General features: G+C 32.7%; 1 protein-coding gene across 24 annotated transcripts in view; it reads right to left on the bottom strand.

Moving 5' to 3' along the window:
* The window catches only part of LOC127708599 (uncharacterized), a 60,424-nt gene that overhangs the window by 36,556 nt on the left and 1,565 nt on the right, over positions 1–22,303 (bottom strand). For 2 of the 24 annotated variants that reach the window (XM_052213589.1, XM_052213590.1), the window contains exons 2-10: positions 15,453–15,512; positions 10,703–10,759; positions 9,992–10,048; positions 9,056–9,112; positions 8,131–8,187; positions 7,627–7,683; positions 5,066–5,122; positions 4,533–4,589; positions 2,611–2,667 (exon numbers count right to left, since the gene is read on the bottom strand). In XM_052213589.1, coding sequence (XP_052069549.1) covers positions 2,611–2,667; positions 4,533–4,589; positions 5,066–5,122; positions 7,627–7,683; positions 8,131–8,187; positions 9,056–9,112; positions 9,992–10,048; positions 10,703–10,759; positions 15,453–15,512 — 516 coding nt within the window. The remainder of the gene's footprint in view (positions 1–2,610; positions 2,668–4,532; positions 4,590–5,065; positions 5,123–7,626; positions 7,684–8,130; positions 8,188–9,055; positions 9,113–9,991; positions 10,049–10,702; positions 10,760–15,452; positions 15,513–22,303) is intronic. The other 22 variants (XM_052213612.1, XM_052213613.1, XM_052213595.1 and 19 more) reach the window with 21 other exon arrangements.

Below are 22,303 nucleotides of genomic sequence, written 5' to 3'. Positions count from 1 at the left end.
TTTGTTTCACATGGAAATAAGTTAAATAAGCACCATTACAAATCGAATTCTTTGATTGTGTACTAAACGATTGTTTGCCAATATTAAAAATAATTTGCATCGAAAACTAAAAAAATGTAACGTGCACCAGGTCTGTTGTATGTCCAAATGTATTATTATTTTTGTTAGCCTTTTTTGTGTATGATGTATCGAACACTTTTTATAACAACTGATAATGTTTATTTACGTTCTATTACAGTCTCCACTGTGGTTGCTGTGGTGGTTTCAGAACTGATCTTTGGTAATACTACCTTCATTAACTTCGTTGGTGTGTGAGGGGTTAACATCGGGCATTGCTGGAAACTGATCTTTGGTATTACAGCTTTTCTTAACTTCGTTGACGTGTGCAGAGTACACATCAGGTATTGCTGGAAATTATTTTTTTGGTAATATAGCCTTCCTTAACTTCGTTGGCGTGTGCAGAGTAAACATCATGCATTTTGCCGGAAAATAGATCTTTAGTAAGGCGGCCATCGTTAGCTTCGTTGATAAAGTGTGCAGGATAAATATCTTGCATTGCTGGAAACTGATTTTTAGAAGGAGAACCTTCGTTTACTTCGATGACGTGTGAAAAGTAAGCATCATGCATTGCTGGAGATTTATCTTTGATAAGACAACCTTCATTAACTTCATTGACGTGTACAGGGGAACAAAAGGTATAGCTTGAGATTGATCTTGGCTAAAACATCTTTTACTAAACAATCACAAACGCCGGACTCAACCAAAAAGATAATCGTACAAACAAAGACAAACAAAAACCAACACAAACAAGGAACGATATATGGTGCTGTTAAACGAGTTTTACGTGTAAATAATATGTAACACAGGTAAAACACACATATCGAAAAAACCGCACAGGCCACCGCTCAACAGGATGACCACTATCTTGAGTAACCACAACTGTTGTATTGTTGAAAAGAACAAACGAATCAGAAACAACAGTTCTGACCGTTTTCATGAAATGTCTTTGAAATCGATAGCATTTGTGAGGTCAATGAAGTATTGAAATCTCCAGACCAACGGAGGAGAGAGAGTAAACGAGAGGTGAAAGTTACTAAAGGGATATTCAAACTCATAAATCGAAAACAAACTGACAATGCCACGGCAGAAAACGACCAAAAGACAAATAAGAGCGTAAATTCCTAAGCTCATTTAATATTTTGCGGAACGGAATGATTAATGTTTAATTTGTTGAAGATAGTATTCATAACAATTTTTTCATGTACTAGATACTACAGTCATTTCTGAAATAACCACAGCTACAACAGTGGAGACTGTTCCAGAAGGTAAGTAACATTATCATCTGTTTTAAAAAGTGTTAGATACATCATACACAAAAAGGCTAACAGAAATAACAATACATATGGCCATACAACAGACCCTAACATCACCAACGACGGATTCAACCGGAACAGATTTTGGTATAGTAAATGTGACAGAAAAATAAAAGACACAGTTAAAAAAAAATGCACAGTGCAACTACCAACAGGATGACCACTACATTGAACAAAATTCAATTCGAAGAGAAGACGACACATAATTGAGAAAGCTAGGAAATAATAAGTAAGCTACTTCAGGAAGCCAGAAAAATGGCCAAACAGGGTTAATATTGTCGTTTAAAAACGAATGAATAAGAAAAAAATTAATAAAACAACCGGTGTCTAAATAAATATTGTATTTGGCAAGAATGGTTCTATGCGACAAAGTATAATATACCATTGAGCCAATGAGCTTTTGTTTTGTTCCCACCTTTTTTTGCGTCTGTAGAAGTGAAATGGGCCGTTTTATCCCATTTTACCGCTATTTAATCAACAGTATTTGACTTTGTTTTCTGTATATGTATCTTGAATAATGCATGATAAAACCTATTTTTAACAGAGCTTAATGGGGATCATAAAGGTGCTTTGATAGGTTTGTTTCACATGGAAATAAGTTAAATAAGCACCATTACAAATCGAATTCTTTGATTGTGTACTAAACGATTGTTTGCCAATATTAAAAATAATTTGCATCGAAAACTAAAAAAATGTAACGTGCACCAGGTCTGTTGTATGTCCAAATGTATTATTATTTTTGTTAGCCTTTTTTGTGTATGATGTATCGAACACTTTTTATAACAACTGATAATGTTTATTTACGTTCTATTACAGTCTCCACTGTGGTTGCTGTGGTGGTTTCAGAATTGGTTGTAGTATCTAGTACATGAAAAAAATGTGTATGGCCAAACGAATTCGATTATTTCCATGATCTTTTTTGTGTATCTTACACTTTTGATAGCAAATGATAGTGTTTATCATCATTGATCAAATGGTCCTTCAATAATATTTGAATTAAAGAGCCAAAAACTACAGATAATAGGTTTTCAATCAGTATGTGTACCAAAATATGATGAACCAGTATTCATATCATGCCAACTCTTATTTTTCTTTAATTGTCAAACGCTCTCTCTCTCTCTCTCTCTCTCTCTCTCTCTCTCTCTCTCTCTCTCTCTCATACTTACTGGTATTTTACAAGTACTGCCTAAGTGGATTTGACCTACCCTTTTCATAGCAAATGATAATATTTACTTACCAACGGGTACAGTCTCAACCGGGGTAGTAATGGTTGTTTCAGAATTGATTATAGGATCTTCAAGGAAGAAAGGATACGAATACAATGCGCAATAAGTTTAACATTAATTATTGCGGTACGACAAATTCAAAATAATGTTATGAAATAGTACTTCAACTGACCTTTGAGAGCGTTCCTTATGAAGGTAATCTAGAAAAGCGCTTCGGACGCATGAGGTTTATATAGTGTTGTAACGTTTCATTTTTTTTCCTAACGGAACACAGAGATTTGCTCAAACTTATCATTTATATACACTTTTGGAGTTGTGTAGCCATTTGTAAGAAACAGGGTTAGCATTCTTCGGATTTTTAGAATATAGCAAAGTGCTCTCGACCAATCAAAGTGTAGAATGTGGTGATTCTTAATTGTGAAGAATGAATGTAAACATGTTCTTAGTAAGGGATTATTCTATTGCTTAGGCCTATTTACAGTTCAAAACAAAGAATTCATATAAATGAGTCACATCTACCCGAAGCACATTTATCAAATTGACAGGATTATTAATTAAAAGTTGAATTTTAAAACAAACAAAAAAACAAAAAAAATAAGTTTAAAGTTTACTTGTGCAGTATAATTGGTGTCGTTTATGTTATGTGAATATTTAGAACTTCAAAATTACAACAACAAAAAAAGTAATATCAAAGCAATGTGAAAAAAGAAAAAGAAAAAAAAATCTAAAATTAAATTTAACCTAAATCTTTAGCTAATACGCTTACCAAAAATCAGATTACTGTATCCGTAGTTATTAGGAATAGTCATTTCCAATATACCGGTACATACATGAGATCGAATTACAAATGTAACTTTTGAATTTCTTTAAAAAAAAGATTTTCTTTTAATAGTTAAATTTTAGTTAATTAAGTAGTATTTGATGTAAAAAGCTGGAATAAAATTGGTTGTGGAATGCAATTTAGTTGTAACTCTGATTTTGAATTTATTAAATTGAATTGTAAATAAACAAAAAGATAATTCCTCATTAAAGTATTACATAATTTACACTCATACTCACAATTACGAAACTTATACAATTTCTACCATTTCATTGTACCGTTGTGTCAACTAATGCCTAAAATACAATTTATTAGAATTTCCCAAACTAAAAGGAAGTCCTGACATCACTAATTATAAAATTATAAACATTGCACTGACAATGAAACAAATTCTTGAATAAAACCAATCAAGAGATCATTTGAGCCTTGAGCACTTTACAATATTCTAAGTTTGTAAGAGAATGATCATCCCTTTCTTTATGATAAGTACTCGCGAACGCTCGTACTTAATCATGAAGAAAGGGATGATCATTCTCTTACATATACATATTCACTCCTTCTAAAACATAATCGTCATTCTTCACTCTTTTGTTATACGTTAATCGATCGTGATTCGAATGCGTTTGTAGAACATCAAACCGAGTGTTAAGTCTTAATTGTTATGGCGTTGTATGTTGTGATCTTTATGCTTACATTATGTTGGCCATTTAGACTTGTTGAGTATCTGGCAATCACACCATAGCTATTTTTGTTTTTTACATTATTTCTTGTGTAGATGAAATATGGAATATTGCGCATGATATAGAACAAAACTTATTAAAAAAAACATAAACCATTTTCTTTGAATTTGACTGGACGTCAAATAGCCATAATTGAACAGGTGTTTTTTTTATACTTTTTATCTTATTTCTTTTTACAATAACGTTTAAGTAAAAGAGCCAAAAACTAAGGATAAATAGGTTTTTAACCGATAGGTGTACCTACATATTTTATAATGATATGATACAATATAAATATCTATGTGAAATTGCGGACTCAGATTTTTCTTTGATTGTCAAACTCTGTTTCCTTCTTTTAAATGCAAGCTGACATATCACCAATGCCATAACTTACCTTCTGGTACAGTCTCCAATGGTGTAGTTGTGGTTGTTTCAGAATTGATTATAGGATCTACATTGAAAACAAATGTTATGAATACAATGTGCTACAGCTTAAACATTAATTAGTCCTTTCCGCAAAATATTAATAGTCAGTAAATTGTTCTTAACGGGACCTTAGACATCCAAGAGATTTGATAAAACTTATCACTTATATACAATGTCACGTTTGAAGCTTCGCTTTTGGAGTTATTTGTAAGAAAAATTAATCCTAAGCGGTTTTTTAAGATTTATATTTACTCCTTGTAACATGAAGATTCCGTTCCAATGACTACCAATTGTTCTGAGGAAATGGTACTTAACGGGACCAAACGGAACAAAGAGATTTGATCAAACTGATCACTTATATACACTACTACGATTGGCAAACACACACACACTCTCTCTCTCTCTCTCTCTCTCTCTCTCTCATACTAAATGGCATTTTACAAGTGCTGCCTAAGTTGATTTGACCTACTCTTTTTATAACAAGTGATAATGGTTACTTACCAACTGGTACAGTCTCTACCGGGGTAGTAGTGGTTGTTTCAGAATTGATTATAGGATCTTCAATGTAAAAAAAGGTTACGAATACAATGGGCAACAAATTTAACATTTATTATTGCGGTACGACAAATTCAAATTAATCTTATGAAATAGTACTTCAACTGACCTTTGAGAGCGTTCCTGATGAAGGTTAATCCAGAAAAGCGCCTCGGACGCATGAGGTTTATTTAGTGTTGTAACGTTTTGTTTTGTTTTTTCTTAACGGAACGCAGAGATTTGCTCAAACTTATCACTTATATACACTTTTGGAGTTGTTTAGTTATTTGTAAGAAGCACCACGGCTCAGCGTTCTACGTATTTATATTCATTCGTTCTTGAAACTAAATAGCAGTTATTGTTTATCAGATAATTGAGTTTAATGAGGCTACTGGCGTAAGTTGTTTTTGTTTGGATTATAATGTGTTTGTATTATAAATCAAAAATGTCTGCTTACACTGGCTTACATTCAGGAACGCCTCTTTTTGTTTAGAATGATTACTATCAGGTGCATTTTATTCTCAAGAGTGTAAAGCACTTTAAAACTTTCTTTAGAATTGGAGCCGCCACAGAGGCGAGCAATCGTGGTATTAATGACGAAGCTATTAAAAAATGGGGAAGGTGGTCGTCAGGTGCATTTGAGCGCTACATCAGGATTCCGTGGTGAAAATAATCTCAATTTTCAATTTCTTTAAATGTACATATAGAACAGAAGTAAACAACATTATAGCAAAATCCTTAAAATAGTTTTCGGTTTGTAGGTCAGGAGGCACAGTCAACCGTCTGGATAATGGGATCGTCTATTCCCCATTGGGCTGGCGTAACAGCTGCTAGCCGATCTGGTGGGAAACATCTTAATTTGGATAGGCTAGGAGTACAAATTTAATAGATAACAAAATCAGGAATGAAATGGAAAGATCTGGATTCATCTTTTGAAAGTGAAATAAAAAAGTGGCCAGCCCCTAATTATATCTTTATACACCTAGGTGCAAATGATTTAGTGCTAATGAAGTCAAAAGAAATAATCGAGAACATCAAATGTTCAATTTTAAGAATAAAAGTTTTCGCACCTGACATTAAAATCATATGGTCAGATATTTTACCAAGGCCCTATTGGCATGGAACATTAAGGCCAAAGTTAGTAGAAATAGCCAGAAAAAGAGTAAACTGTGCTGTAAGATCATTTATGAAGAAAGAAGGTCAATAGATTTTAAGGTATCCATCTATCAAAGCCTCTGAGTCTAATTTATTTAGACATGACGGCACACAGCTGTCACAAGTTGGTATTGGTATCTTCTTGAATAACATTCAGGCAGCTATTGAAACATTCGTACTCGGTGTTGCTAAGGTTTTCCCACCAGATAAATGAGCGCAGAGAATGTTTGGCGGTGAATGGGGATTTATGAGACCCGCATTCATTTGGCGTTTCAGGGAGACAATAAACAGACTTAGAACTGTCCCCCTCTGGCACATATCTCTACCCTACCGGCTCTATAGTGGAGGGTATTAAATAATTTCCTAGGGTTCACTCTTGTCGACGAGAGTAATCCCCTCCACTTCTGGTATTAGAAGGGAGGTGTCATCTCCGCAGTACACGTAATTCAGGTTGTTTGCATATAAAAAATCGGAGAGACTGTTGTTTTGCAGAGGTTTGTGTAAACAGAGAGGGGTTCTCCGTCCAGTCCACTCTTGCACGTAGGAGGGATATTTTGACACTTATATTATCATAGGGTCCCCGATATGCTCTTTTCAATCCTTTGGCTATCGGGTTGTATGTCTCCCTGGAACTTGTAAAACATTTTATCTGCGGCCTATCAAATATCCACACATACATATTTTTGTACATATACTTGTTGTATTATTAGTAATAAATATTCTGTATTCTTTCTACACTTTGTATTGTTGGTTTTTCAGCGCCAGTGGTCAGTTTATTAATCGTCATTCTTCATTCTTTTGTTTTTCGTTAATCGATCGTGATTCGAATGCGTTTGTAGAACATTAAACCGAGTGTTAAGTCTTAATTGTTATGGGGTTGAATGTTGTGATCTTTATGCTTAGATTATGTTAAAAAAATTTAGACTTGATGAGTATCCGGCAAATCCACCACAGCTATTCATTTTTTACATTATTTCTTTTGTAGAAGAAATATGGAATATTGCGCATGATATTTAACAAAACTTATTGAAAAAATACATGGTTTATTTTCTTTGAATTTGACTGGACGTCAAATAACCATAATTGAACAGGAAATGTGATTTGTTTATACTTTTTATCTTATTTCTTTTTACAAAGATGTTTGAGTAAAAGAGCTAAAAACTACGGATAAATAGGTTTTCAACGGGTAGGTGTATCTACATATCACATAATGATATGAAACAATATAAATATCTATGTGATATTGCTGACTCTGATTTTTTTGGATTGTCAAACTCTCTTCCTTTCTTTCAAAAAACAAACTGACATTTCACCAGTACTGGCAATTTGGATTAATACTTTTAGAAACATATGATACCGGTAATTCAACTAACCTTCTGGTACAGTGTCCACTGGTGTAGTTGTGGTTGTTTCAGAGTTGATTATAGGATCTACATTGAAAACAAACGTTATGAATAATGTGCTACAACTTAAACATTTATTAGTCTGTTCCACAAAATATCAATTGTCAGGAAACTGTTCTTAACGGGACCTTACGCATCCAAGAATTTGATAAAACTTATCACTTATGTACAATGTCACGTGTGAAGCTTCGCTTTTGGTGTTATTTCCAACAAACATTAATGCTTGTCGTTTTATTAAGACTAATATTTACTCGTTGTAAAATAAAGATTCCGTTTAAAAAACACTAAACTGAAGAAATTGTGCTTAACGGGACCTAACGGAACAAAGAGATTTGATCAAACTGATCACTTATAAACAATGCTACGATTGCCAAACGCTCTCTTTCTCTCTTAAATAACAACTTGCATTTTACAAACACTTGCCGATTTGGACTTGAGTTACGCTTTTTATAACAAATGATAATGTGTACTTACCTACTGGTACAGTCTCCACTGGTGTAGTTGTGGTTGTTTCAGCATTGATTATAGGATCTACATTGAAAACAAATGTTATGAATACAATTTGCTACAACTTTAACATTAATAAGTCCGTTCCGCAAAATATCAATTTTTCTTAGCTCTTCAACTGTTTCGGTTATTTTACATCCTCGGCTTTCAAATATTCGTCTTTGAGCGTTCCTGATGAAGGTAAATCCAGAAAAGCGCTTCGGACGCATGACATTAATAACCTGTTGTTTTCCTTTTTTTCTTAGAAAATGGTACTTAACGGTACCTAACGGAACAAAGAGAGTTGAGTAATACTTACTTTTTCTAAAATCAATAATTTTGTCATTTTTCTCTTCTTTGTTATTCGTTTATCGATCGTGATTCGTATGCTTTTGTAGAACATCAAATAGCCTGTACAGTCTTTATTGTTTAATGATTGTATGCTGTGATCCTTACACATAGATTGAGTTGTCTATTTAGAGTTGTTGAGTATCTGGCAAATCCGCCACAGCTATTCACTTTTTATATTATTTCTTTTTTAGAAGAAATATATGGAACATTACGCATAATATATAACAAAACTTTTTAAAAAAATACATGAACCATTTTCTTTGATTTTTTTTTTACGTCACATAACCATAATTGAACAGGAAATGAAATTTTTTCTTATTTCTTTTTACAATGATGTTGAGTAAAAGAGCCAAAAACTACGGATAAATAGGTTTTCAACCGGTAGGTGTTCCTACATATCATATAATGATATGATACAATAAAAATATCTATGTGATATTTCTGACTCTGATTTTTCTTTGATTGTCAAACTCTCCTTCTTTCTTTCAAATACAAGCTGACAAATCACAAATACTGGCAATTTGGATTAACGCTTTTTAAAACAGATGATAATTTAACTTACCTTCTGGTACAGTCTCCAATGGTGTAGTTGTGGTTGTTTCAGAGTTGATTATAGGATCTACATTGAAAACAAATGTTATGAATACAATGTGCTACAACTTTAACATTAATAAGTCCGTTCCGCAAAATATCAATTTTTCTTAGCTCTTCAACTGATTCGGTTATTTTACATCCTCGGATTTCAAATATTCGGCTTTGAGCGTTCCTGATGAAGGTAAATCCAGAAAAACGCTTCGGACGCATGACATTAATAACCTGTTGTTTTCCTTTTTTTCTTAGAAAATGGTACTTAACGGTACCTAACGGAACAAAGAGAGTTGAGTAATACTTACTTTTTCTAAAATCAATAATTTTGTCATTTTTCTATTCTTTGTTATTCGTTTATCGATCGTGATTCGTATGCTTTTGTAGAACATCAAATAGCCTGTACAGTCTTTATTGTTTAATGATTGTATGCTGTGATCCTTACACATAGATTGAGTTGTCTATTTAGACTTGTTGAGTATCTGGCAAATCCACCACAGCTATTCACTTTTTACATTATTTCTTTTTTAGAAAAAATATGGAACATGACGCATAATATATAACAAAACTTTTTAAAAAAATACATGAACCATTTTCTTTGATTTTTTTTTACGTCACATAACCATAATTGAACAGGAAATGTGATTTTATCTTATTTCTTTTTACAATGATGTTTGAGTAAAAGAGCCAAAAACTATGGATAAATAGGTTTTCAACCGGTAGGTGTACCATCATATCATTATTACATATCATATAATGATATGATACAATAAAAATATCTATGTGATATTGCTGACTCTGATTTTTCTTTGATTGTCAAACTCTCCTTCTTTCTTTCAAATACAAGCTGACAAATCACAAATACTGGCAACTTAGATTAACGCTTTTTAAAACAGATGATAATTTAATTTACCTTCTGGTACAGTCACCAATGGTGTAGTTGTGGTTGTTTCAGAGTTGATTATAGGATCTACATTGAAAACAAATGTTATGAATACAATGTGCTTAAACATTAATTAGTCCGTTCCGCTTAAATACAATGTCACGTTTGAATCTTCGCTTTTGGAGATATTTGTAAGAAACATTAATGCTTAGCTCTTTTAAGATTTATATTTACTCGTTGTAAAATAAAGATTCCGTTCCAAAATTGATCAAACTGATCAATTATAAACAATACTACGATTGTCAAACGCGTTCTCTCTCTCTCAAATAATAACTGGCATTTTACAAACACTTGCTGATTTAGACTTATGCTTTTTATAACAAATGATTGTGCTAACTTACCTTCTGGTATACTCCACACGGTGTTGTTGTGGTTGTTTCAGAATTGATTCTCTCTCTCTCTCTCTCTCTCTCTCTCTCTCTCTCTCTCTCTCTCATAATAACAGGCATTTTCCAAACACAAACAATTGCCGATTCCTACTTGACTTACGCTCATTATATTGGTGGGGTTCGTGTTACTCAGTCTTAAGTTTTCTATGTTGTGTTTTGTGTACTATTGTTTGTCTGTTGGTCTCTTTCTTTATTAGCCATGGCGTTGTCAGTTTCTTTTCGACTCATGAGTTTGAATGTCCCTTTGGTATCTTTCGCCTCTCTTTTATAACAAATGATAATGTTTACTTACCTACTGGTACAGTCTGCACTGTTGGAGCTATTGTTGTTTCAGTATTGAACATAGGATCTACATGGGAAAAACACTATTTATGAATACAATCCGCAACAAATTAAACATATATTATCGCCTTCTGCAAAATACCAATTGCTCCGCAACAATTTTAAACTTAATCATTCTGTTCCGTAAAATACGATTGTCTCTTAGTCAAATACAAATAGAACATGATCACTAATATACAATGTTACATTAAAAGCTTTGTTCTTGAAGTTATTTGTAAGAACCAGTTCTACTAAACGTTATAAAGAATTTTGATTCGCCCATTCTTAAAAGACGTCATTATTCCCATCTTTGTTATTCGTTTATTGGTCGTGACTTGGACACTTTTGTAGAACATAAAACAGTGTGCGAAGTTTTCATTGTACAGGTATTATATGTTGTGATTCTGAGGCAGACATGTGTTGCCTTATTTGCTTTGTTGAGTGTTTGGCAATTCATTTTTACAATTCATTTATTTAGACTACTGTCGCACATAAATAAAAAATATAATTAAAATGCAAATACAGACATAAACAAATCTTAGTTAAACGTGATATCATATATCAATATTTCTCTGCTCGTCAGTTCCGTTAGAGTATGATAGTTGATAAATTTTCTATTTAGTTTAAGATCATTTGGGAAACGAGATATATATAAAGTAGAGATCTTCATTCAGTTTATATTGAATTTATCATTAAATGATATCATCAAATGAGATAATGAATATTCTTAAAGGATTAATTTATTTCATTAACTTATTAATGGATATCATTTATCACCTAAGGATATCCTCAATTCAAATGAATATGGGTTATCTTATATTGGTTGTATGATATTCTTTAATTGTTAATTGATATCTATAAATGATATCCCTAAGGATGTCCTTAATTTAATTAAACTAATGATATCGTATATTGATTGCAGTATATGCTATATTGATGACAGGATAACCTATATTGATTGCAGGATATCTTTTAATGGTTGACTGAATTCCATAATTCATATCTCTAGGAATAGTTATTTAGGGATATCCCTAATGGAATTGTATAAGTAATTGGAGGATATCAATATGTTAAATAAAGATATCAATAATTGAGAAAGAGTTTGTGATATCCCTGAATGATTTATGGATAATCTTAAATGATTAAATAGTACGTTAAACTCATTTTTTGTATAATGATCTATTAATATCATTGAGGATACTAATAACTCATTTAGAGATATCCATAAGTAATTGCATCTGTCATTTAATCTAATAACGGATATCTTTAAAAGATCAAAGGATATCCTAACAGATTTTAAGATATCCCTAAAGGATTAAGATAGTCCCTTAAATGATCCAGGGTATCCTTATATGATTTATAGATATCCTAAAATCATTTCAGGAAAATTGAATTGAAATTTACTGAATTAAGGATATCAATCAATAATTAATGAAACCCATAAATCAAGGAGGCGATCTTTAAATAATATATTTAAAATAAAATCCCTTAATTCATTTCGGAATATCCTTATCCATGCCCGATATCATTAAATTATTTACTGATATCTCAAATTCCTGTTAGATTATAAATAACATTTATTCATTTATATATATCTTTTATTTACTTCAATAATGAGTAAATAGTCGATCAAATAATGATGTTTGAGACGATCCCTATTTCAAATATCCGAAGAGAGGCGAAGGATACCAAAAGGACATTCAAACTCAGAATTCGAAAGTAAACTGACAACGTCTGACTAAAAATGAAAAAGACAAACAGACAAACAACAATACACAAAACACAACATAGAAAACCTAAGACTGAGCAACACCAAAACCTGGGGTGATCTCAGGTGCTCCGAAAGGGTAAGCAGAAGGTTACTCCACATGTGGCACCCGTTGTGTTGCTCGTGTTAGTACAAACCCGGTGATAAGTCTAATTCGATGGGTCACATTCTTGGAAAAGGGGACGGGATTGTAGTTACGACAATTGGAACATATCCGTTGTCATCTGTGAAACGGATATTCCATAACGGTCAACCAACTCGTGATTGCGTCCGTAAAATTTACGAAGGGACGATTTCAACTTCACCACTTGGAACTCTTGGTTTAATAGCTTCCTTGTGAGCAGCAAACCTCTATCAAGGAAATCGTGATAAGAAATACAAGCCCTGGAATATCGTATCAACTGGGAGATATATACACCGTGTGCAGGCACTGCTGGAATTTTGCTTCATAGAAATGAAAAGTTCACAATTGGGAAGCTGAAATCATCTCTTTTGTCGTAAAGTTTTGTTTTCAACCGACCATCTTTGTCAATTTTTAGATGTAAGTCAATATATGAGGCAGACTTAACTGGATCTGTTGTATCCTTTATCTCAAGTTCGATTGGATAGTTCAACATAATTTTGAATTATTTAGTGAGAGAACATCATCTATATAGTTAAAGGATACTGCTAACTTTTTTTCCTTCTTCCTAAGAAGTTCCTTTATGATGTCAGCTTCATATGAATAAAGGAACAAGTCGGCAAGAAGAGGATCGGCTTTCGATTCACAAATGGAAACTGTCAACATTTATCTAGCATGTCTATTTATCTATGTTCTGTGGCGGTGAGCAGGAGACCGGCGTGCACAATAACTAAGTTTAGGAAAATAGGTAGATCTCGGTGAATTGTATCATATTAAGAACTATATGTAAACTATGTACGTATAAACCATTTGTAACAGTCTCTTCTGTTGTGGTTGTTGAAAAATGATACTTTTAGTTATTACATTAACAGAATGTCTTGGTGAGTTCTGTTTACATCATTTTCCTAAAGGTCTAAATGATTTAGATTTACTCTTACAATGAAAAAATGGATGAAGTCTCTTCTTTCTTGTCTTTTAAATTATCCAGTAAAAGATGGAATTTTCTCTATTATGATTTGTTTACCTATGTAGATCTGTTTAGGGGTTGTATATTGTTATGCATACGTTGTTGTCTATGTTCCTCGTTGAAAATCTTACCATTAAAATAAACATTTATTTATTTTTCACACTTTTTTTTCATTTGAGATTTACGGTTTTATGACGACTGCTGCTGGATATTAAAGGTAAGCATAAGTGCAATATCGCGAGTCAGTATTTCTCCGCTCGACAGTTACCTTCACTGGCCGAAATAAAAAAAATCTACTATTTGGTTTGAGATCAAATTGTTTTTTGTTTTTGAAAACAATAGCACACAATAAGTGTTTGTGTTTTGAACTTTATTCAATCCATTTAAATTGTTTAAACTTCAAACTCTTTCAAACAACAGTTACATTTAGACAATCTGGATTATTTCGCTCTCAAAACAAAGGCATTGCTTTTATATCAAACATCGCCCCTCTCAAAGGCTATTGAAAAAGAATAAAAGAGAGACGAAAGATACCAGTTGATACGATATTCCAGGGCTTGTATTTTCTTTATAGAGGGTTGCTGCTCACAAGGAAGCTATTAAACCAAGAGTTCCAAGTGGTGAAGTTGAAATCATCCCTTCGTAAATTTTACGGACGCCATCTCGAGTTGGTTGACCGTTATGGAATATCCGTTTCACAGATGACAACGGATATGTTCCAATTGTTGTAACTACAATCCTGTCCCCTTTTTTCCCGAATGTGACCTACCGAATTAGACTTGTCACCGGTTTGTACTAACATGAGCAACACGACGGGTGTCACATGTGGAGCAGGATCTGCTTACCCTTCCGGAGCACCTGAGATCACCCCCAGTTTTTGGTGGGGTTCGTGTTGCTCAGTCTTTAATTTTCTATGTTGTGTTTTATGTACTGTTGTTTGTCTGTTGGTATTTTTCTTTTTTTGCCATGGCGTTGTCAGTTTATTTTCGACTTATGAGTTTGAATGTCCCTTTGGTATCTTTCGCCTCTCTTATCCAGTGTGAAAATTTTCCCCATAGGGTTACATTAGTGTGTCAAACGTCCTCGATGTTAAAGTATCCCCATGTGGGTCATTTTGAACTTGCATTGAGGTGTGAGCTTTTGTACATGTTGAAACCCTCATTTACTGATTTTGTGTCATGAATCTTAAACGTTCTGTAGATTATTTTGTTTGCCAGGCGTCGTTATAAAGATGATTTATGTTAGTTTGTATGTTATGTATCTTAATAAGCATGATGCCGGTTACTTTGTTTGTCAGATGTCCTTATCAAGCGAGATGTATGTTATTTTCTATGTCGGGGGACTGTTGGTCCCCGAGAGTATCACCAGACCAGTGGCCAGTAGTTCGGTAGGGGCATTGAAATACGGAAACTGTTTTATTGAAATTTGCTGTTACAAAATTTTGAAAATAAATAAGATTAAGGAATATATATTCCTGATGTGAAGCTCTGAAATTGTCCTTTTTAAGCTTTACGCTTTGTTCTGTTTTGTTTTTGTTTTTTTTTCTTCTACGTTTGTATCATGTTTTGGTTTTCAAATATCGGGCATCAACAAACACGCACATCTGTTGCAGTAAAATTTTACCGTAAATCTTCACAGATGTGTTATATAGCTTAATGTAGCGTATTGTGTATAGCATATGTCTTTATAAAATATAAGCTAGAGCGTAATGTTGTTCGGATGTTGCTTTAAAGCGTGATCATGAATAAATAAGACTTGATCTTTCTTTTTGGAGTATTGATTGATTTAAATGAGAAATAAATTCGCTTAAGACAATATACCTTTCACGGAGTTCGATCAAATGAAATAAAAGCATCGTCACTCACCAGCTGGAAACGGATCTGCTGGTATAGTTGTCTCTGCTGTTGTGGAACTGATCATAATACCTACAAAAAACTATACTTATCAAGTCATTTACTTTCGAAGGGTGGGCATAGAACAATTAAGTAAATAAATAGTTGCAGTATAATTTTAGTCAACAATATATGAAGTATAGTAAAGGTCATGTAACAGAAATAAATGATTGTCTTCATTAATGAGCTTAATTCATGGCATGTGCTCTGTATGTACCAAGTTGTCTGGGTGGGTAGACGGGTGGGTATATTTCAGATGTCAGTGTTCATAATTTTTTCTACTGAGATTGTATTATATCTTCAGGCTGTCAAACATTTTTCAATATTATGGTATGCATATCAATTGGCCCATTCGTTTACTTTGGATATATGTTTTTATAGAGTTGAGAATATAAGTAATAAGTAATATAAATCAAATTATTATAGAATAGCTTATTAAGATATTGTAATAAATACGGTATGATCGTAGATTGATAGGTAGGATATAGAGAAAACAGTAGTTTATCGATGTATAACTCTCATCAATCCATACAGAACAAAATACTCAAGGTAAAAACAAACCTGAGGGAATCTCCAACAAGATCTAGACCGGCTGCATAGACAGGTAGGCGTCTCCTGCTATGTTTACAACACCCGTCATGCGAATCACACTCAATGTATCATAATAGGAAATAGGATACAATCGTTAAATTAACAGATAAGCTACTATTATGGTACGCTGGTACCTAAAGATCTAAGATTCTGATGAAAGTGTTGGAATAAATCAAGACATTTGCATCGACGTGTACTGAAAAACGAAAATCCCCTTATTAATAACTATTAAAAAAATTCTCGGAATATTGGACATGAGCATATAATTTGATAAATTATTTTTTGTGGAAATATTTTTTGTTAAAGAATAGGTTTTTATATAATTTTCTTGAAATACAAACTTGTAGAACAAATTAAAGGTTGGAATACATTATAAGGTGACCAGCAAATTAAGAGAATCGATTCACTCCAATATTGCAAAAATAGATTATTCATGACAGTCAAGTTTATTTTTTTAATTAAAAAGAAGTTTTGGGCAGAAACAACACCAAATGTCCCTTTATTTTTTTAAACTTTTTCTGCGGCTACAGTTAAAACGTCTGCTTTTTTTCAAAACTATTCCGGGATTGAACAAAAAGGAATTCTTTTAGGTCCTTTATGATTAACGTTATTCATTAAACTAATGTAATTAAGTGAATGACAATAACACATATTCTTTTTTTTATGTATTAGAGAGGGTTAATATTCTATTTTATTTATTTTTCAAACACCATCTGGTATGGAGTAAAGTTATTTAATGCATTATATCTTAAAAATTACTGTATAATTAATACTATATACATATGTATATGCTCGGAAACGGGCCCTTTAATTGGATTCAATAAATATTCTATTCTATTCTATTCTATTCAAAAAAGAATTAAAAAAAATATATAACTACGTTGATCAAAATTGAGGTTGTGCTAATTTGAAATCATTTGGGAAATTGAATAGCAACGAGGCTAATTCATAAAATTTAAACTTGTTTCACTAATTTAACATATTTCTATGTTATTCAACGTGTTATATGTAAAATTAGTGAAAAATATTGTTGCCGTAGAAGGCATTTTGTTAGAAAGTAAAATATGCAAATTTTACATGCTTTTGTGAAATTTTGCATTGAAGGACTTCGCTAACCAAAATAAATACATTTTCATCCGAAAGACAATATGTAACTTTATTTTCAACATAATTTTGGTTTTGCTTAAGTGTAACCTTCTTATACATATTAAGGAAAAATACTCAAAAGCCTAAATATGTCAAAATTGCGGTTATGGGCTATCTTCGTGTGTTTATAATTTGGTGATCGCTTAAAAAAGAACCATTGATATTGTTGGAAACTAAATTGGCATTAGCTGTCAAATTCGTGATCATCGATTTATCTACAATTTCATTATTTTACTTTTTACGTACTAAAACGTTTATCCAAATTACAAAACGTCCCAGAGTAATTAACAATCCAATGACTCGTTATAATGTCTCACTTTCTCATGTGTATTTTAGACTTGACTCTCTCTTATTTACCATCGAGATGACCTCCGAAAACTGCCGATAGTCCTTTGAACCGATGTTAACATAAATAGAAATAGAAATAGACAGACAAGCACGTGCAATCGTATAAAGACGAATTTTCTAGGTCTGTTTGATTTCATGTCATAGATTAAAAAAATATGTAAATCATTGTTTTAACCTGTATAAGAATGATTTTGTGTTGACCGAATCAGTCAACGAAATGTGTTTTTCCCGTTGGCTTTCTTATTTCTCTTTCGATGTTGACATTGTTTTCTTTTAAATAACTAATCATGTTTAGCACATGCTTATCCCATCTCCAGCTAAGTTCAAATTGAAGGTCACATAAATATGGATTCAAATAAGGTTGAATTATTGACTTGCAAGCCAATAATACATCAGCGATGTTTTTGAGCTTACTTTAACAAAATTGAACCAATCTGACATTTAATAGGGAAGTAATATTTCACAATTCCGATTTTGTAAATGAAATAATGAAATAAAAATCAATTTTTATCAAGATTGTAGCTAATGCCCTTTTAAAGTAAACACATGGAGCTATGATGCCATAAATTGAAATAAATATTGAAAGCATTTTTTGAATGGCCATGTTGTGAAATAAATTCAGGGGAAATTGGTACTACCTCTTTAATCCTTATCAATTTAATTTATTTTTTTTTAAATTGAGAATGGAAATGGGGAATATGTCAAAGAGACAACAACCCGACCAAAGAGCAGACAACAGCCGTTTTCTTTACATTTCACTATAACCTTCTAGTATTGTGGTTCAATAGAAATAAATGAGTCCATCATAAAACGGCCAATTGAACTGAGAACGTAATTCAAAATGTTTTCCCCTTTCATCTTATGCTTGCTTTGTCTTTAATCTGCTCCATGTTATGCTTGTTATATATGTATGTATGCAATGTGAAAGCCTCCTTTCTGACGAGCACGACCATGAGATATGGTGCAAAGGGGGACATTTTGCATGAAAAATACTACTGGACCGCATCTGGTGAGAAAATGTCGCATACAAACCTGGAAATGTTTGCAGAAACTTTCAAAAAAGAAACATTATGAACTCTGGGGGATAGTTTTCTCATTGGCAATCATACTACATCTACTTATTTTTACATGAAATATACTGTGTTAGGATAAAAAGAAAATGTGTTCATACACCTATAGTCTAGTCTTGCTCTACCACAAAACTGGATGCATGTTCTTTTTAATGTATGGGGTTAATTTATAAGCCTGATGTCTTTGGTGAGTTTTTACAACCACTTGGTCGATACCACTGATACTGGACGTTTCGTCCCCGGGGTATCACTATTATAGTAGTCAGTACATTTGTGTTGACATGAAATATCGTTGATATGTTAATTTTCTGTAAATTTACTGCATATAAAATGTGATTTTATTCGAAACACTAAGGTGTGTCTACCCCTAGGTATAGATAACCTTAGCCTTCGGCAAAACTCTTTCGAATTTTCGGTTTTTAAAGCTCTACAACTTCGTATTTGATTTGGACTCCCAACTGTTTCAATTTGAGGATCACTGATGAGTCTTATGTAAACGAAACGCGCGTCTGGTGTAAAACATCTTGCTATCTTTAATGAGTTTTTACAAAATCGTGGAACATATTACATATGATATAAATGGTTTGGTGTACCGGTATCTGGGACCAAGTATTCTGTTAAAAGCGGGATAACACAGTTTTCATCACACAAGTTTTTTATCAGAATTTTAATTTTGTTCATGAATATTAAAACCTAATCCCTCCATAGTATCTACTGCGTGTAGTGTTGTGTTCTCTAATTGATGTCTTGTCAGCGATTCCTTCAATGGGATCTTAATTTGGTTTAATAAACAAAATAGTATTGTATTGTATTGCAACGTGAAAATATTGCTAAATAAACTCATCATAGATACCAGGATTGAAATTTTGTACGCTAGACGCGCATTCGGTTTCAAAAGACTCATCAGTGACGCTCGAATAAAAAAATTGAATATGCCAAAGAAAGTACGAATAAAAGAGCATTTAGGACCCAAGATTCTGAAAGGTTTTGCCGAAAGCAGCTAAGACAATCTATTCCTAAAGTAGAAAATCCTTAGCATTTCGAAAATTTCAAAGTTTTGTATACAGTTAATTTATAATTATGACCATATCAATGATAATTAATGTCACTACTTGGCTAGTGATATGATATAAATATTTTATTTGTGGTGGGTTGAAAATTCTAACAAGTATCTGATTTCACATTGTATATATTTTTTTACTTTCGTATCACACGGTTTCACCAAATATATCCAGAAAAAGTCATCCTTACTCATTTTCTTTCATCCTATTCATAAATTCAATAACCAATTACGATGTTTTTTACTAACTATTTATTAGGCAGTGTCTGAAAAATACTTCCTTCTCGTTTCAACAATATAAACTGGGCATTGATTTTGATACGTTCCGAAGTTAATAGAAACATTGGTCATTTCTGGATTTATGACCAAAGCAACATTATCTTCTAACACTTTTGCATGTTATGGATAACTTTGTTGTATATCGTTTACTGTGTCGTCATCAAATTCACACACGATAGATAGTCCAAACCTCTATTTTTTTCTGTGTCGCTAAAAGCGAAAGCAGCTCTAGTAACCGCTTGACTCCGACCGTCCGTTGTTTTATTCTTCCGAACGCCTTGGGTAGAAAGCTTTCGTTAAAGTTTTCTTGTCTTCTATGAAAGGGAATGATTTTATGTTTTTTATTCTGCAACTTGATAATGCTGAGGTGTAGCGTGTAAGCAATTTTTACATCCACATTGAAATAACTTCCTGTTTGCCGACAGTTTAAAATTTACAATACTCATTGTACAAAGAAAAAAGATTCCTCGAACTTTTCTTGGATTTCTTTAGGAGGGAATGATTTCATATTTAATATTTGATCTGCAGCTTGATAATGTTGAATGAATTAAAGCGTGTTAGCAATTTTTGTATCTGTCGTGCAGCCACGTCCTGTTTGCCGATATTGTACAAGGAAGATTTTCATCAAAGATTTTAGGGAACATACAGTTTTGCTTCAGTATACATGTAACCTCAAACAATTGCATGAAGCGAAGCAGGCCTAGACACGGTATTGGTTTTGTTAAAGTTTGTTGGGAACGATAATTCGATGTTACGTGTCATGTAGAGAGTCGTACTCTCTGCTTGTAGAAGAATCCTATAAATAATTTTCAGTGATCCGCATTTGATATATTTGCACGGCACAATTTTAGCCTTACCAACAGACCCTATATTTCTAGCGCAACTTTATATTGTTCACGTACCCTTCAGTTCTGTCGACTCACTATTTGACCACTGTTGCCTCTAAATTTTCAGAGGCTTCCAAGTTGATTTATTGTTTAATTTGTTCTCGACCTAAATATACGTGAAGTATATGCTGGACGATGACACAAATCAATCAATTAATCAATTGACGAAAACGTTTTAGTGGAGTCAGTACGATACAGAGTACTAGTATTGACTGTGTTTTTAATCGGACAATAAAGATTTATTTCGGTTATAACGGTCAAGGTTTAGTCTAAACTGGAATCCGCTTTGTATTTAACGCTTCCCACAAGTGTAGTAGTCAGCCGAGAACTAGTTTAGGTTTAGTCGTCTGTTTAACGCATATGAACAAAAGATATACGGGGACAATAGTATATCAAAATTAGATAATGCAATCAGCATTAAAATGTTTTTAATTCTTCAGAACCTATGCAATATTTAGCAAATAAAATACAGATTTTAACATGTTTAAAGAGATTCAAATTTAAAAAGATGGTATCTTGTTAATTACCGGATTATCCAAGCGAAGGTAACAAATGAAACGATTACTGATAAAACTACATTGTACAAAGTGTTGATTGTGACAGACCAAATAATGATACGTCTTCCAAAAATAGCATTCAAGTTTAAATTTTTTCCGAAACTCATCACGATATCACAGATACTTCTCAAAGTAATAAAGTCAAAACATACTAAGGTTAAAACTGCCTTTAAGTTTATGTATTTAAATGTAAATAAGGTGTCGTGAGAAAACAATTAACGAGCAGCCAATAGATATATTGAAGTCGAGGCTTCAGAAACGATCAGAACAAAACATATCTTATATTGCAAAAAAAAAAATCAAATGGAGTTACATGAAATCTTTAAAATAAAAATAAAAAAATAAGACAATAAGCTAATGTAAAACCTGTAGGGTATCACTGACCCAGAACAATATGACTTATCCAGCTTCTCAAATAAAATTTCACGACAAAGATCCACTCGCAAGTCAGCAACAATCAATGAATTATGTTCGGAATCCACAATTTCTTGATGAAAGCTGTAAACTAGAGGAGGATGCAGATGCAAAAAGATGGGAAAATAGCTGTTGGTCTTTAGCTGAAAGATCTACAAAGTATGATGTAAACTGTGTTGATTTTTTTTATTACTAGTATTCAGAATGTGTAAGGTACAATTTAAATGGGTCCTATATGCAAGTGCATCGGGTTTTCTTCAATGTTACACATGTCCGGAATTTACCAAAACTGAAGTTTGATCTTTAATCACTAATAATTTTACTAAATGATAAGAAATATACATAATAATTAATGTCTAAATATAATACAGGATACTTGAAGCTGTAATACTGTGAACATAAGAAAAGATTGAAAGACTGCTCTAATGAATCGCCATTACCTTTGGTAAATCATAGAGAGGATTTTATAAAT

This window comes from Mytilus californianus, unplaced genomic scaffold (genome assembly GCF_021869535.1).
Source record: "Mytilus californianus isolate M0D057914Y unplaced genomic scaffold, xbMytCali1.0.p SCAF_7, whole genome shotgun sequence".
Classification (NCBI taxonomy): Eukaryota; Metazoa; Mollusca; class Bivalvia; order Mytilida; family Mytilidae; genus Mytilus; species Mytilus californianus.
Note: the sequence above shows the minus strand (reverse complement) of the source record. Positions and strands in the feature narration are given on the sequence as shown.